This window comes from Oenanthe melanoleuca, chromosome 6, assembly GCF_029582105.1.
Source record: "Oenanthe melanoleuca isolate GR-GAL-2019-014 chromosome 6, OMel1.0, whole genome shotgun sequence".
NCBI lineage: Eukaryota > Metazoa > Chordata > Aves > Passeriformes > Muscicapidae > Oenanthe > Oenanthe melanoleuca.
In genome coordinates this window covers 20,219,532-20,234,094 of record NC_079340.1, presented here as the reverse complement: position 1 = coordinate 20,234,094, position 14,563 = coordinate 20,219,532, and the positions used below count along the sequence as shown (strand labels likewise).

The 14,563-nt window shown below is 36.5% G+C and overlaps 1 protein-coding gene across 8 annotated transcripts in view; it reads left to right on the top strand.

The window, feature by feature from the left end:
• BLNK (B cell linker) overlaps positions 1-14,563 on the top strand; it is a 92,422-nt gene that overhangs the window by 58,618 nt on the left and 19,241 nt on the right. For 5 of the 8 annotated variants that reach the window (XM_056494389.1, XM_056494388.1, XM_056494386.1 and 2 more), the window contains 5 exons: positions 4,689-4,754; positions 9,815-9,871; positions 11,920-11,969; positions 12,920-12,960; positions 13,805-13,961. In XM_056494389.1, coding sequence (XP_056350364.1) covers positions 4,689-4,754; positions 9,815-9,871; positions 11,920-11,969; positions 12,920-12,960; positions 13,805-13,961 — 371 coding nt within the window. The remainder of the gene's footprint in view (positions 1-4,688; positions 4,755-9,814; positions 9,872-11,919; positions 11,970-12,919; positions 12,961-13,804; positions 13,962-14,563) is intronic. The other 3 variants (XM_056494387.1, XM_056494394.1, XM_056494391.1) reach the window with 1 other exon arrangement.

Below are 14,563 nucleotides of genomic sequence, written 5' to 3'. Positions count from 1 at the left end.
TAATTTGGTCACCTGCATAGCTGTTTATAAAACTGAAGGATAATAGAAACACAAAACAAAGAGCAGCTGGGGAGAAGGTGGTGGAATAATTGTGCTGTGAAAAGCCATAAAGGATGGGTCTGGACATGCTGTTCTATCTTTATTTCATATTTTAATGTGAGAGGTTTTTTCTTTTCGTTAATAGAGGTAGCTGTAACAATTTTTAGTTTTCTGCTCTGTGAGTTTTGTTTTTTGTCTTCTAATAACTTAGCTTTTAGTCTCCAAATTTCATTATACTCTTCCTTGCTTTCTGTTTTGCAGTTCTTGTAAAATTTCATAGCTGAGGCAAGTGAGTATTTTTGGAGAATTTTTGTTTTAAGTCTAAATTTGCATTTACTAAATCCCATTCTAGGTTTCTAATGCTAATTATTTAAATTTGCCTGAAAAAGAGCGCAGACAAACCAACAAAAACTCTAAAAAACAACTTTTTTTTTTTGTTGTAATGTGATTATTCTTAAGCCAAAAGTGAATGCTGCACCTATCCACAATCTTACTTCAAGTGAATATACATAGTAATCTTCAGAAAATATGACTTTCTAGGTACAGAACTACAGATTGTCCTGCCAGTGAGAAACAGATGTACCCAAAAAGCTATAAGAGTTGCAATTAGCATGCAAATTGTCTGATTTACAGTGTGTTTGTTTTTAAAATTATTTTTACTATTTTACAACCAATTCAGCTTCATCAGTTAAAGACCTAACTGATGTGAGGAGGAGAAGGAACATACAGGTCCCTTAATGTTGAGTGTGTTAATATTGCTTGTAAAGCTGCCCTAGCAAACCTGTCAATATATCATGTTCAAAATTCTGCTGTTCTTTAACTAAAGAAACTGGTTTGTAAGTACTGATGGGGATTTTTCAAGAGGCAAAACAGGTAATTCAGACAGTCCTGTAAACACCAGAAATGTAAGAAGGTGTAATTTTCATCCCCCAGATAAACAGAAATAGGTATTCTTGTAATATAGAAAATTTCCTGTAAATAATTTAAAATTAGTTTTTGTTTTGCTACCACTCCTCAGTGATGCTGCAGTCAGCCTTCCTTCCAAAAACTCTCTCAGGACCCTCTCAGCTACAGGTGCTCACAGCCAGACACTCTGAAGCAATTGTGTCCCTGTGCCCATTCCAGAGACCCTGCAAAATTCTCTTGCCATGGGCTGTCACTCTCCAGGTGACACAGGCACAGATAACAGCCTGACAGCCAGCTGTGCACTGAGGGAGCAAAGCACTGGGTTCACTGGGCACAAGTGGGTGAATTGTGCTGCCCATGCACACTAGAGATCCCTCCGTTTCCAGGAGCAGGGATAGGTCATGACCACTGGGGAGCCACTCATGCTGACTGCTCTGAGCCTTCACATACTTATCTACAGGATACATTTTGGTAAATGTCTTCACAGATTTATAATGCCCATAAATACAGTTTCTCAGAAACTAATCTAAATGGTGGGAGAATTCCATCTTGCACAAATCTGTCTGAAATTAAGATTCATCTCTTTCGCAAGTCTCTGTACCTCATCTCATATCTGAGTTGTAAACTTGTTACACACTTTATTTTTCTTCATTTTTCTCTTTAAAAGCTATTTCACTTTTGGAAAGCTTTTGTAGGATAGTGTGTATGCAAAAGAGCCAAAAGCTCCCAGGTGATGTTTGAAGGTGGGGATGTCACAGGCCAGACCCATCATCCTCACTTCATCATCACTTATTCCTCATAAGCTGACTGTGAGCAGTTCAAAGAGAGGGTGGGTTTGTTTCATTTTGTTTTATCTCGAGGCAGCTCTGCCAGTTCTTGAGTGCAGCAAGGTATTTTGTCACATATCAAATCCTTCTTTCAGGATGTGTGGCATTTACAGCGGTAAAAGTTTCCACCTTCCTTCACATATGTATCACAGCTAGTGACCCCTTTGTCAACAAATCTGATAATTCTGTATTAATGGAGCTTTTAGCTACAAAAATAGGAACACAGGGCTAAAAAGTGTTTTGCTTTAGGTTTCTGTCTTTTTTTATTTTTCCTTCCAACATGAGGAATTTCTAATGTATTTGTAAGAAACCTAAAGTTTTTTAGAAGCACCTACAGCCAAGACTTCCAAACTTATTATCTACAGAACTTTGAAAATCTATTGTGTACCATGAGATCCTGATCAAAGGGTCCCATACAAGTTACAATTAAAATGGATCTCAAAATATATATTGCTGAAATGTGTTTTCAAAGATTAGCAGTAACACAGACTGCACCTTTATCTGCAAACCTGATTTTGCATAAAAAAACATCCCAAGCAGGTTTAATGAAGAGTTGGAGCTTGTAGTTAAAGAAGCAACTTTAAGTTTTACCTCTTGATTATCTTTAATTATATGCAACACCAAGTAAGACAAGCATTACTCATTATTTTTATTTACAATACTAGCTGATGGAGGTCCTTGAGTATTTCTAGTATCTGCTCATCCCAAGAGAGCACTAGAGAATAAACATTAGTTGGTAATGAGCTCCTGACTCAGCCGTGTTGTGAAGAAAGAGGTTGTAGTTATGTACCTGACCAAGGGCTGCCTACACTGGGCCATAGGAGCCCCCATCTCCTGGCTGCTGTGGGGCTGCTGCTCTGGTGAGGTCCTCTCACAACTCCCTTTGCTTGGAGTATAGTCTCAAGTATTTGAGAGCCATTCAACAAGTATTTTAGTGCAAGTCAGATATGTAGATTCAGTCAAAACTTTAGGTGTATAAATGCCCTTCTGTTCTTCACTTTCCTCATTGCTGTGGAATGGCCTTTGGGCTTGGGATTGAGTGTCTCAAGATTTGGAGAATCCTCTTGCCATAGACTTTTCTATCTGGCTCACATCTTTTCTTCTGTCTCTCTAAGATCACTAATCAAACAGACTAAAGCTTTTCAGTTGTTGCTTTTTATATGGCCTGGCACTTCAAGAAATTTCAGCCTCTGCTAACTGGACAGACTGGTTTTTGCAGCTCATTCAACTCCATGGGTCAAGGGGATTCCACTTGAACTAGTGATCAGCTGTGCTTGATGACTTCCTGCACTCTCCACTTAGTGCACTGGTTATCTGCTTATCTCACAGGCCTCAAAAAAGTTAAATTCTCCAGGGGCAGCAAACAAGTATTTTAACAACTCCTCTAAGAGCTATGTAACTTTAAAAACTGAAAAAATTTGCACTAATGTATATTAGATACTCTCTAATTTATCAAAGTTGTAATTAGAAATCTAAATGCCTCAAGAAAAGGAATATGGAATAAGAGACACAGTTTTTTAAGAAATTTGACTACTCAGAAAATGGGAGTGTTTTCATTTCAGTCCATCTGCATGAAAAAAATATCATAATAGCACAAGTGCGTGTGATTTCCTAATTCAAATGCACCCTATGTTAATATAAACATATAATAAAATGATATTTTAAACTACCTTATTCAAGACTTATGGAACATCCATGATGTTCTAATCAATTCATCTAAATATGATCAAATTAAAAGCAAATTCAGGTACTTGTACTTATCAATTTTGTGTTGCATCTTATTTGCATGCATGTGTGAAGATTTTTAGCAAATAAATGACAATATAGAATAAAACCAGTAATGTGAAAAAGCCCACCTAATTACCTAATTTATTACTTAATAAAGTAATATTTTTGCTAATATAATGATACTAGTGTCAGTGATGAGCAATAAGCAATATTCAGATAGAAATCTACAATTAGATTTTTGTTGGTGATCCTATCTCTGACAAACAACAAAAGAAATGTAACTGATGCTGACATCCATCCTTAATTGAAGTCTGGCAAGCCTTTTTGAAAGAAACACAAACACTTACAACCATTCTCCCCAAACTAGAACTAAACCATTTAGATCTCCTCTCATTCTTTTCATTCCTCATTACTTTTCATTTATAGACACTGCCAGGTGCCAGCTGGGGCACAACACAGAAACAGCAAACTGCAGATGATGGCTATTTCTGATGTTTCAAGCAGAACCAGAAGCTGAATCTGTTAAGAAAAAAACCCCAACAAATACAACAGAAAAGCAGAAGTTCTTCTGAGCTTTTCACCTCAGATTTAATTTATCTGGTTAGCTTAGATAATAATCCAAGCTACTGTTATAGGTGTAGTACATTGTTTTTGGAAATTTTGGAGCGTTTTGCTGTACACCTGTTTCTCACAGCTATAAGTAATTAATTTCTTTATATTAGCAGGTAACACTATGTTGTTTTGCTGTAAATTAATAGTTTTCAGCAGGAGTTAAAAATGTGCTTGCTTGTGAATTATTTGTCCATTATTCTCATGTTAAGTGTCCCATGTATGGTCAGAAATCAGAGGGCATCACCATTATAGCTTTGCAGTGTTGTAAAACCGCTTCTAGATAAAATGTTAACATTTAAATATTCTAAACTATAAATTTAGGCAAGGACTTCTCTTTTCCTGATGCACTTACTCTTAAATTGATTGTTTATACTGTAATTAATTGTATTTAGAAGAAGGATAACACAAATAATGCTAAAGAGCTCTTAAAAAGGAAGGAAAGCTTCATGCACAAATGATTTAACTGCTTAAATTAACTACTTGTGGAAGATATGTTGAGCGTATTTTTCTTAATTTATATTAATGGCTGCTCAACCACTTGGTAATTTAATGCTGGCTTTGTTTAATATCTTACAGGAAGCTTCAAAAGATGGTGCATGACATCAAGAAAAATGAAAGTGGGATAATAAACAAGTTCAAAAAGTAAGTTTGCAATGCCATTCCCTAGTTTTATTGATGTGGGGAAGTTTGGACTATGAGCATAGTGGTGTGTAGTACTTTATTGATGGGACCATGTCATTCCAGAGGGATGTACTTCAGTGCATGCAAAGAGCTTTGGTTCAGACTGCAACCTGCAGAATTGTCATCAGTATTAAGGTTATCATAAAGGAGTTGCAGAACTGGAGTCCAATGATAGGTTGTGTTTGTAGGCTTGAAAAAAACATTATTTGAGAGCCTTTTTTTTTGCTGGGATTGGTAATTGTTTATTGTTTGCATGTGTGCCTTTCTCCTTAGTCAACTGTTTAGGCTTCCTGCTGCAATTAACTTGAATTTGAGCTCCACCTTGAACCAACTGGTCAGACATCATACTTAAAATTCCCATAAAAGTACTAAGTCCTCCTGTGTTTCAGTGTCATAAAACAAAATCCAGCATTACCTAACACCCTTATTCTACTAAGATGTGCTGAACAACTTGCAGATTGTGTTACGTGCATGAATGTATCATAAAATATTCATATGTATTTATACATAGAAAGAAATCCCACTAATTTTGCATCCTTGTCAAATGAATACACTATTCACTGTTTCCAGTCAAACATCTATTTAAAGCAATTAGCTATTTAGCACACTTTCCTTAATGCAACAGCTCATTTGCATTGAAATTCCATTTGGATGTGATTTTCTCATTCAGATGTGTTTCTTTACATGGGTCATTGACAACAAAAGTATTAAGTGCTTTTAGAAGTTAATTACAACACCCTATCTGCAATGTTTCCAGGACAACCATACTAAATTCCAGAAATACAGCTCTTGTACATAAAAGACATGTGGAAGCATTATTTTAAATTGTTTTTAAAGAGGTACCACGATGGCTGAGTTCGAGGGAAACAGCTAATTCTCGTGTATAGGAAGCAGGAGCAGTAGGGCCCTGCCTGGTTTGGCTGTGCAAGAGCTCAGGAGAGCCAGGCTGGCTCAGCCAAGGCAGGGCTGGTGTTTGTGGGGCAGCTGCTGGACCCGAGGAGGGGGACACACTCCTAGAGCAGCAGGACTGACTGGCTCCCCTGTTCCCCAGGCAGGAGGAGTAATCTTGGTCCTCCTTTGTGCTCTCATTTCCACAGCTGTGTTTCTTCCCACAGACCTTGAGCAGTCTCTGATGGTAAAACACCTGATATATCATATTTTTGAGATAATTTTTCCTTTACTCCTTCTCATTCACTCTCAGATTTCTGCAGCTCACAGTTAATCCCAGTAATTTGCTATACTTACTTATTTCCATGCAAGCACAAAAGGAGATTTTGCCATTAAATGGCCCTCTTTCAATACTTGAGGTTTTAATTTGTGTTTTTGTTTTTAACACAGTCACCACTGTGTTCCCCGCTCATCTACAAAAATCTCATTTTCACGGGGAAGAGCTGCTAGGCTGTCGAAGGCTTTTGGTGGGGTTTTGGAGGGGAGGGGATTAAAGAGAGTTTCTTACAGTTGTTGCTTTTTAATAAAGGGTGGCTACCTACTTCACAATAGTTGTTTAACTGTAATTAATAATGTTTCAGTGGCCTCAGTTCAAAGGCCTCAGAATACCACAGAAGCATCTGAGGTTTATCATTTGAGGCTACCAAGTGTCTCCCATAGTTGCCTGAACATAAATTCTGTTGTTAATGAATTGCTTTCATTGTGTGTTCTTCCTAGAGAGTAAGAGGGGAAGAACAGAAAAGGGAGAAGTAACATGAACTAAATGTAGCAGAAACTGGGAAGGTCATCCTTAAGTGTCAAAGATTGCTGCTATAGCACTGCAATTCTTTGATTCAGTCAAGACTAAAAATAAATAAATAAAATAAAATTTAAAAAAAAATATATATATCTATATAAAACAGCAGACTCATAAAAACTCAAAGTATGACTGGAGCACAAAGCTCACATGTCAACTCTCCCATTCATAAGAACACACACCAAGGTATAAAAGCATAATAATATTTCTGATGTTACTGTGGTTCATCTGAGTCATAATAATATTTTTACAGTTATGAAGATCATAAATTTATTTTTTAAAGATTGAGGAATTTCTAATATTTGCACATGACTTCAGAGTTTAAGTTTTGAACCCAGCACATAATGAGACTTGCAATAAAAGCATGAGTTGATAACACTGATATGTGCAAGAGGTGCTAAGCTTTACAGAATTAAGAGCTAGCTGTTCCTCACTATGCAATCTTTGGGGGCTTTTTGTTTGATTGTAGATACTTTCTCTAAAACATGGTTATCCAGGTGATCACAACTTCCATTTCAGTTAAAGGATTATTTTATTAAATATAAAGGTTCTCAACATGACTGAAGCAGGAAAAAATTTATTCAAAATGTGCTTTGTGTAGCATAGATTCATCCATATGCTGGGAAAGAAAATAAAAATCAAACACACACTATTACAAGTAGAAATAATTCAAATAGTGTACTTGCTTATCTGAAATCTAAAGTTACCACTCAGATGTATGCTGTAAGCCTCTGCTACACAAATTGAAATAATTATAAAATATTTGTGAAGTACATTGGACTATTATACTATTATCAGTATTGTTAAAACACTTCTAAAATTTGGATTGGCTCTTAGTTATGCAGAATTGTAAAAGTCTTGCATCAAGACTTTTGCTAGCCAGTGTAGTTCATCTGTGGGGTGCAGGTGGGGAAGAATTCATCTACTATCCATGTGTGTCTTAAAGCTCTCTGGAAAGCAGGCTGAACAGTCCTGGTAGCAGGAAAGAAATAGATGGTTGTTTTTTCATTGCTTAAAAGTTCCTGTTTGTTCCCCATTCCGACTCAAGGTTTTCTGGCAGTAAAAATATGGGCCACCACAGGATAGCTGTCACCTGCTTGCCCTTAATCACCTGCAAAACTGTTTACAGCACTGGGTCCCAGCTGCTGTGCAAATCAGTGTCAAGGAGGATTATGTACTCAGGTGTAGAAGCAATGAGTGTAGCCAGCATTGTATAAACAGTGAGAGCTGGGGACATTTTTTTCATATTCATGTCCTTGGTACTACAGGACAGGGAAGCAGAGAAATCATAGGTTTCATGATGTAGGATGGTTACCTATGCTTAAAAAACATTGTAAAGACATAACACTCATCTGTGCATCATAACCTTTAAGCTTCTAGGCTTTGTTCAGTGGAATCCTGGCTCCACTGAACTTGGCATTAACATCACACTGCATGTACAGCAAAGTCAGGGCTTCACCTAAAGTTTTGGTATGTGCTGACCTACTGTGTTGAATAAGAAACAAGAAATTCAATTTATTCACCTTGTTGTAATATCATATCCTTCACAAAGCCATCAGAAATCATGCACTTGTACTCATGTTTCTGACTGCACACTATCCAAATATGTTCATTTCTTGAACATTTGCCATGTGACCTGAAAAACTGAACAAAAATGCTTTACCCAGCTTATTAGTCTTCATATTTGTGTGGTCCATTTTTCTATACCATTTATAATTAGGGCAGTAACTTTAGGTAGAAAAATAGTTGTTGTCTCACTAAATGTCTCTTTAATCTGCATAGCTCCAACTAAAAGACATTTGTGATCAAACCCTTGGCGGAGGGAAAAGCAGTATTTTATGAACCAGGAAGTGAGAGAAAGTACCAAAATCACGCTGTACCACACTTAGAAAAAGAAAACAGGAAAAAGTATAATACCTAATTTTAACTGTTATGCTGAAGAAACATGAAAATTACTGTGTAGCTGAATAGAATGTTTTGAGCATCAGGATTTTTATTATTATAACTGCCATAGCACGTGTTAAAGAGTAGTAAAAACACATAAAAAAATCACTTAAATTTTATCTTGTACAATTGCTGCATAATTCCAAATCTGTAACAAACTATTCCACTAGGTCATGAGAACACAGTTCAGGAAAAGTTTCTGTTCACATCAGATCTTTTGGACCTCTGAAGCTGTTTCTGGCAAAGTTCAATTAATTTATTGTGTAATCACAAGTGTGATGATCTAGAGCATGTAAAGCTTATACATACTATAAATACTCAGAAAAGATATCTCTATAATTTTCATTAAAACTTTTATGTTAATATGGTTCCTAAGAAGGGAGTGGACTTTGTACAGACCTAGCAATACAAAAAGCAAAGGACTTTTGAAAATAAAGAGTTTTCAGGCGTATCTTAAATGCTGGGAAGTGAACAGAAACTAGTAGGGAAATGCACCTGTGGGAAAATTTAAGTGCTACAAGTGAAGGTCTATTAATATGTATATTTGGTTATTTTTCTTGGTGTAGCTTGTAAAATTAAGTGTTGCTAGAGCAAAACACCCAGACCTCTGCTGCGGTTTCATTTAAAATTCTTCACTTAATGCAGGAAAATGTGCTACAAATTTGAAATACTCAATATTTGCAGTTCCTACAGGACCATATTTGTTAGAAAAGTTAAGTTCATGACTAAATGTTTTGTTGGATCAAGCTCAGCATATTATAGGGGGAAATCTTGGAATTACTTAAAAATGGAATTATTTATTCTCCTAAAAGTTGTTCTGAATTTCTGTATCCTGCATTCTATTCTTGTGTGAGAAGCATCTATAACCCATTATATGAAATGTCTCAAGTGCTACCTGGTTATTCTTTGTAGCTCCAATATATGTACTAGGATTAAATACATTTAAATATACATGCTCAGTTGGATGGCATTTGATTCTTCCAGTCCCTTCTCATTAACTTCAGGGAACAGGACAGAGTCAATGGCCATTCTGCAAGGATCTGTCTGCTGGGTAACCACGCCTTGGCATAGCATTGTGTCTTGTGTTGTGGTTTGCACATTGGGTAGAGTTCTGGCTCCTGTAAAGTAAAGCTCCAGCTGACTTCAGAAGAGCCTGGATTACAGGTCTGGCACTCAGAAAATCATACCAGTACTGTGAAAACTACTTTTTAAGTGGATTTGACTTTTAGAATAAATAACATATTTCAAAAGATTCTAGCAAATATAGATGTGGCTGTGAACTGTTTCAGCTTTGTGACAGAAACATTATTTCTTTTCTTCTATTGATATTCAGGTTCCAAAATGAACAAGTGGCCTTAATTTGCAAAACTGGGAAAGATACTTGGGATCGGTATGCTATTCCATAGCTGCACCATAGCATGATAGGCTGCTTAGACACAGACCTCTGTTCTGTACCTCATGTGCTTTTGTTATAACATATTTACATTTTCTGCCAGGGCCACTGCCAGGATTTACAGGGCCTGGGACCAAGTGTGGAAGATTTCTGCTTAGCAGCTTAGAAATGTGTGATACTGCTTAAGCCATCTACTTTATACCATGACCCAGACAGCCTCTTACTCTTGCCTCAGTTCCACTGTTTTTCAAGTCTCCACCATTTCCAAACAACTCGTGGTAGACATGTTGCAAAATGCATCAAGAGATCTTGGTTTCCCCTTCCTAAGATGTGAGATGAGCCCTGGCAGTGGCCCTGGGATTTTCTTTCTAACATGGCTGTGCTAACCTGGACAGAAGACCAGAGCAGAGCTGTTGAGAATGCTTTTTAATTTACTGTTTGTACAGTAAAGTTATGTTATGCTTCAGGAAGTTGAAACCTCTGAAGAGACAGCTATCCATCATTAGGGTGGTTAGCCATGAACAAAGCAGGTTAACATTGCAAAAATAATCTTCCTGATTTGATTTTGGTTTGGTTTGGGGAGGTTGGGCTTTTTGAATTTTAGCAATGCCTGCACCATTTTGTTCATTGATTCATGCATGTGCATGGGGTGTTTTTGGTGACTATCTGAACAACAGAATTCCATTAATTCAACTCAGAAGTAGCCAAAGCATTTCTCAAGGCAGACAGGAACATTTGTAAGTTGATGTGGTAGTGCCAGCATGCCACCGCCCTGAGTAAAAGTGGTACCTGAACAATGATACCTAGGCAGCAAGCTCAGTACCTAAAAACTGAGTGTCAAATTCGTGTGGTAAAGCAACATTTGTAAACACTATTGCTCAGAGATCCTGAAAAAAACATTTTAAATTCTTTGAGGATTTTTTTTTTAATTATTCGCTTATTTTGCAAATGAATTTGTTACGACCTGACTGAAGAATGAGTGAAGTCATCAGTTTAGTGGACAAAGCTTCAGGTCTGTGGTGAGATCTCGTCAGTGCTACAAGGAATCTGTCAGACAGTGTTCAAAAGCCACTTTAAAGAATAATTTTAATGTTTTTTTAATGTTTAAAGAATAATTATCTTAATGTCTTGTCTGGCTACTAAAAACAAAGAGTTGTTGTTTTTTCCCTCTGCAGAGGCATCAGTCTGGCATGTGATGTCACACATGCAGTGTTCATCTTGACTTTAAACCCAAATTCTTCTCTTTCATTACAGGGTAGCGAAATAATTCAACTAACTGTAATTCAAGTCTTCTTTGGACAGCTGCAAGTTAGTAAGGAAGAGTATACATGAGTACATATACATATATATATGTGCTTACACTGTGTTTACACGTGTACTTCTGCTTGCTAGATATATATATATACACATGCACAAACATGAACTTGCCTGTATTGCCAAAAAGATCCTTTCAGTATTTCTACAATTTATCTTTTGATTCACTTGGTATGTGATGCAATTGTAACAGTTTTCACCAAAAAGGAGTATAACATCATAAAATAATCATAAAAAAGTAGAATTTTTCACTGAGAAACCTAGTATACATTTAAATATTAATCATCAAATAAAGTGTATGCAAAATTATTGTTCTAAAAATACAAATGGAGAGTGCTACACCACTGTCTTATGCCATAGTCTTAACAAAGCCTCTGTGAACCTGAACAGTTTTTCATCTTCCACTAGATCATCATTTATCTCTGCCCCCTATTTTCTCTCTTGCTGGAAATGAAGAAGAAGGGGTGAGCAAGAAAGCTGTCCTTTCAACATATGTTCTTAGTGGAAAAAAAAAAAAGAAATTAAAATCTCAGATTCTATTTTATTGTTTTATCAGTTTCTAGTTTTTCAAAGCATTCTTCTACAGCTATTTGCTAAGCATCTGTGATGGTAATCTGTATTTCTTTAGCTGCAGGTATCTTTTGTTATCAGCTTTTTTATATGTCTGGCTAATGTTCCCTTATAGTGAATGTTACTTGTGAGATCATAAATGCAATAATTATAATTTACAGGCTTAAAAAAAAGCCACCGCCAAGTCTACCACAAAGGGATTATGCTTCAGGTAAGGCTGTATTAATGTAAATTTAAACTGCATGTCTGTGTTAATTTGCTATCTATATGCCTAACAGTATTTCAGTTATACATTGCCTCATAATTTGTTTTTAATGAGAGAACAGGATACCATTATCAACAACTCTGAAGGTAGTTCACACCTCTGAAATGAAAGGCAAGAAAAAAATATGAATTGTGCCAGCATGAAGACTAGCAAGTAACCACTCTTTCAAAATCAGTCTTAATCAGAGTTCTGTATCTCGGCTGCTGTAAAAATGGAGGAGAATTTGCATCTGGTCCCTCCTTATAGAAACTGTGAAAGTAAATACAGAAGAAATTGAACAAATGCATCACTACAAATTTAAAATCTTAATACTATTAATATAATGATGACATCATGAGTTATCTTAAAGGTAGATCTCTATTTGCCTATCATACAGCACTGCCCACAAACTAGCTTATGGCTATTTTTACAAGTTAACAGCCATCTTGTTAAGATAAGAATAGAAGAAAACAGGAGTTTGGAAGTTGTCAGGTAACTGTTCCCTGTTTAACATAAACACTTGTAATTAGTGTGCTGTCTTGGCACTTTAACCAACGAGAAGCTATAGGGCCCAGAGGTCAGCAAGAATTCCATTATCTAGAAACTGTCACCCCTACTTGAAAATGAGATGAATTAGCAGGACATTGTGGTTAAAGTGCATGTTCTGCTGTTCAGACCATGCACAGTTTGTCATTTTCTAATGCTTTTCCAACAGTTCTAAAATAATTTATCAAAAATAAGCAAGGAGGCATTTAATTTACTATTCTGTCTAAACCAGCTGTGTTGCTCAGAACTTTCTGGAAATCTTCCTCACTCTATTTAACTGAATGTGATAAGTATAGATTGAAAAACCAATCTAAGATAAACATTTGCATTCACTATTGCATCTCCTTAAATAACTCTAATGTTTGGTTTAGAACATGCAGACAATGAAGAGGATCAATGGTCAGATGATTTTGTAAGTACATATTTTGGGCTAGTAAGAGGTTACCGTAGCAAGAAGTTAGCACAAGAAATAATACAAGTTTCCTTTTAAGTCGTCTACTTGTGGTTGAACTAAATACTATTGAAATGGGTTTTTTTTACATCAGTTTAATTCACAGTTAGCCACTGATTTTCAGCTGCCTCAATTTTTTTTATATTAAACTTAGAAGTACTTTCAGAAGCACAGTCAATGGTCACCATGAATGCTAAGGTTTTTTGATAAGTAAGCACACGGCATCGATTTAAGGGACTTCCTAAACTGAATTATGATTTCAGAAATTAGTAAGAGGTTTTATTTGGGGCAGGAAGGGTGGGAGGTGTGAGGAGAAGAAAGCCACTTCTTACTAAAAATGAAAACTGCTAAGATTTTAGCAAACATTGGAATGAAGCAATTCATGGCTGTCAGCCATGTAAAGTAACGGTGCAACTGTCAGCCTGAAGTGACCAGTTTCCTTGTGGAGTCAGATGTTGAGTACCCTTTTAACAGGAAAGGGAGAGGAAGTGACAACACACATCAAGAGTCACAGCTGGATCTAGAAAGGAACTGTCCTGAGAAGGGAAACAAGCTATTGGTCCATAATTTGAAGACTGAACTCTTGAGGTGAAAGGACTCCTTGGAGATAGCAAGAAGATGGGGAGCTTCTGGGAGGAGCAGAAGGGGAGGAGGCAGAGTGCCTCTTGGCAAGAGGAGGCACTAAAAGGGAATATGATGTGACCATTCAAGGGTACATTGCTGTAATTTTGTTATCACGCTCTTGCAAGGATATTTTTGTTAGAGATTACTATGAGATGAGAAATGGAAAGTTCTGTCTTTCTAGGACAGTGATTATGAAAATCCAGATGACCACTCTGACTCGGAGATGTATGTGGTCCCCAGTGAAGAGAATCCTGATGACAGCTATGAGCCACCTCCAAGTGAGAAGGAGAAAAAGAAGATTCCCTCTGCATTCCCTGTTTCTAGGGGTGAATATGCAGGTAGTTATGGAATAGTTAACTATGTCACCTTGATAATTGCTTTTTGATCAGTACCAGGAGAGGAGGCCTCAAATGCACTAATCTGTCCTTTCCTCAAGAGCTTGCTATTAATTCTGATATTCAGCTCTTAAGCCTTCAGGAGTATGGGTTTTTTTGTTTTTGTTTTTGTTTTTTTTTTTTACAGCATGAAACAGGTTAGTAATGCCAGTAGTGATGTTTATAATTTTAATGTAATGTGTCCTAGAGACTTTGATAGACATCTACTAATGACAAAATTCAAACAAAGGTATGGGAGATACTATTAACTTGAGCCTCCAAATTAATCCACATGTATTAATGCAGGAATTCCTATTAAAGATGAGGCACATAAGACTAGACAGGTCCCTTCTTAATCTTCTCTGTTTTTCCAGTCATTATTCCCAAAGCAGTAAAACAGTAGCCCAAATATTCACTCATTATTGTTCTTCAAAATTAGTACTAAGGATGATAAATATCCTGAAAAACAGAACAGGATTGAGATTTTATTTACATCAATCCAGTATAAAGGGATTTTTTTTTCATTCTGATTTGATTCTTTTCAACTATGGATAGGTTGCATTGAA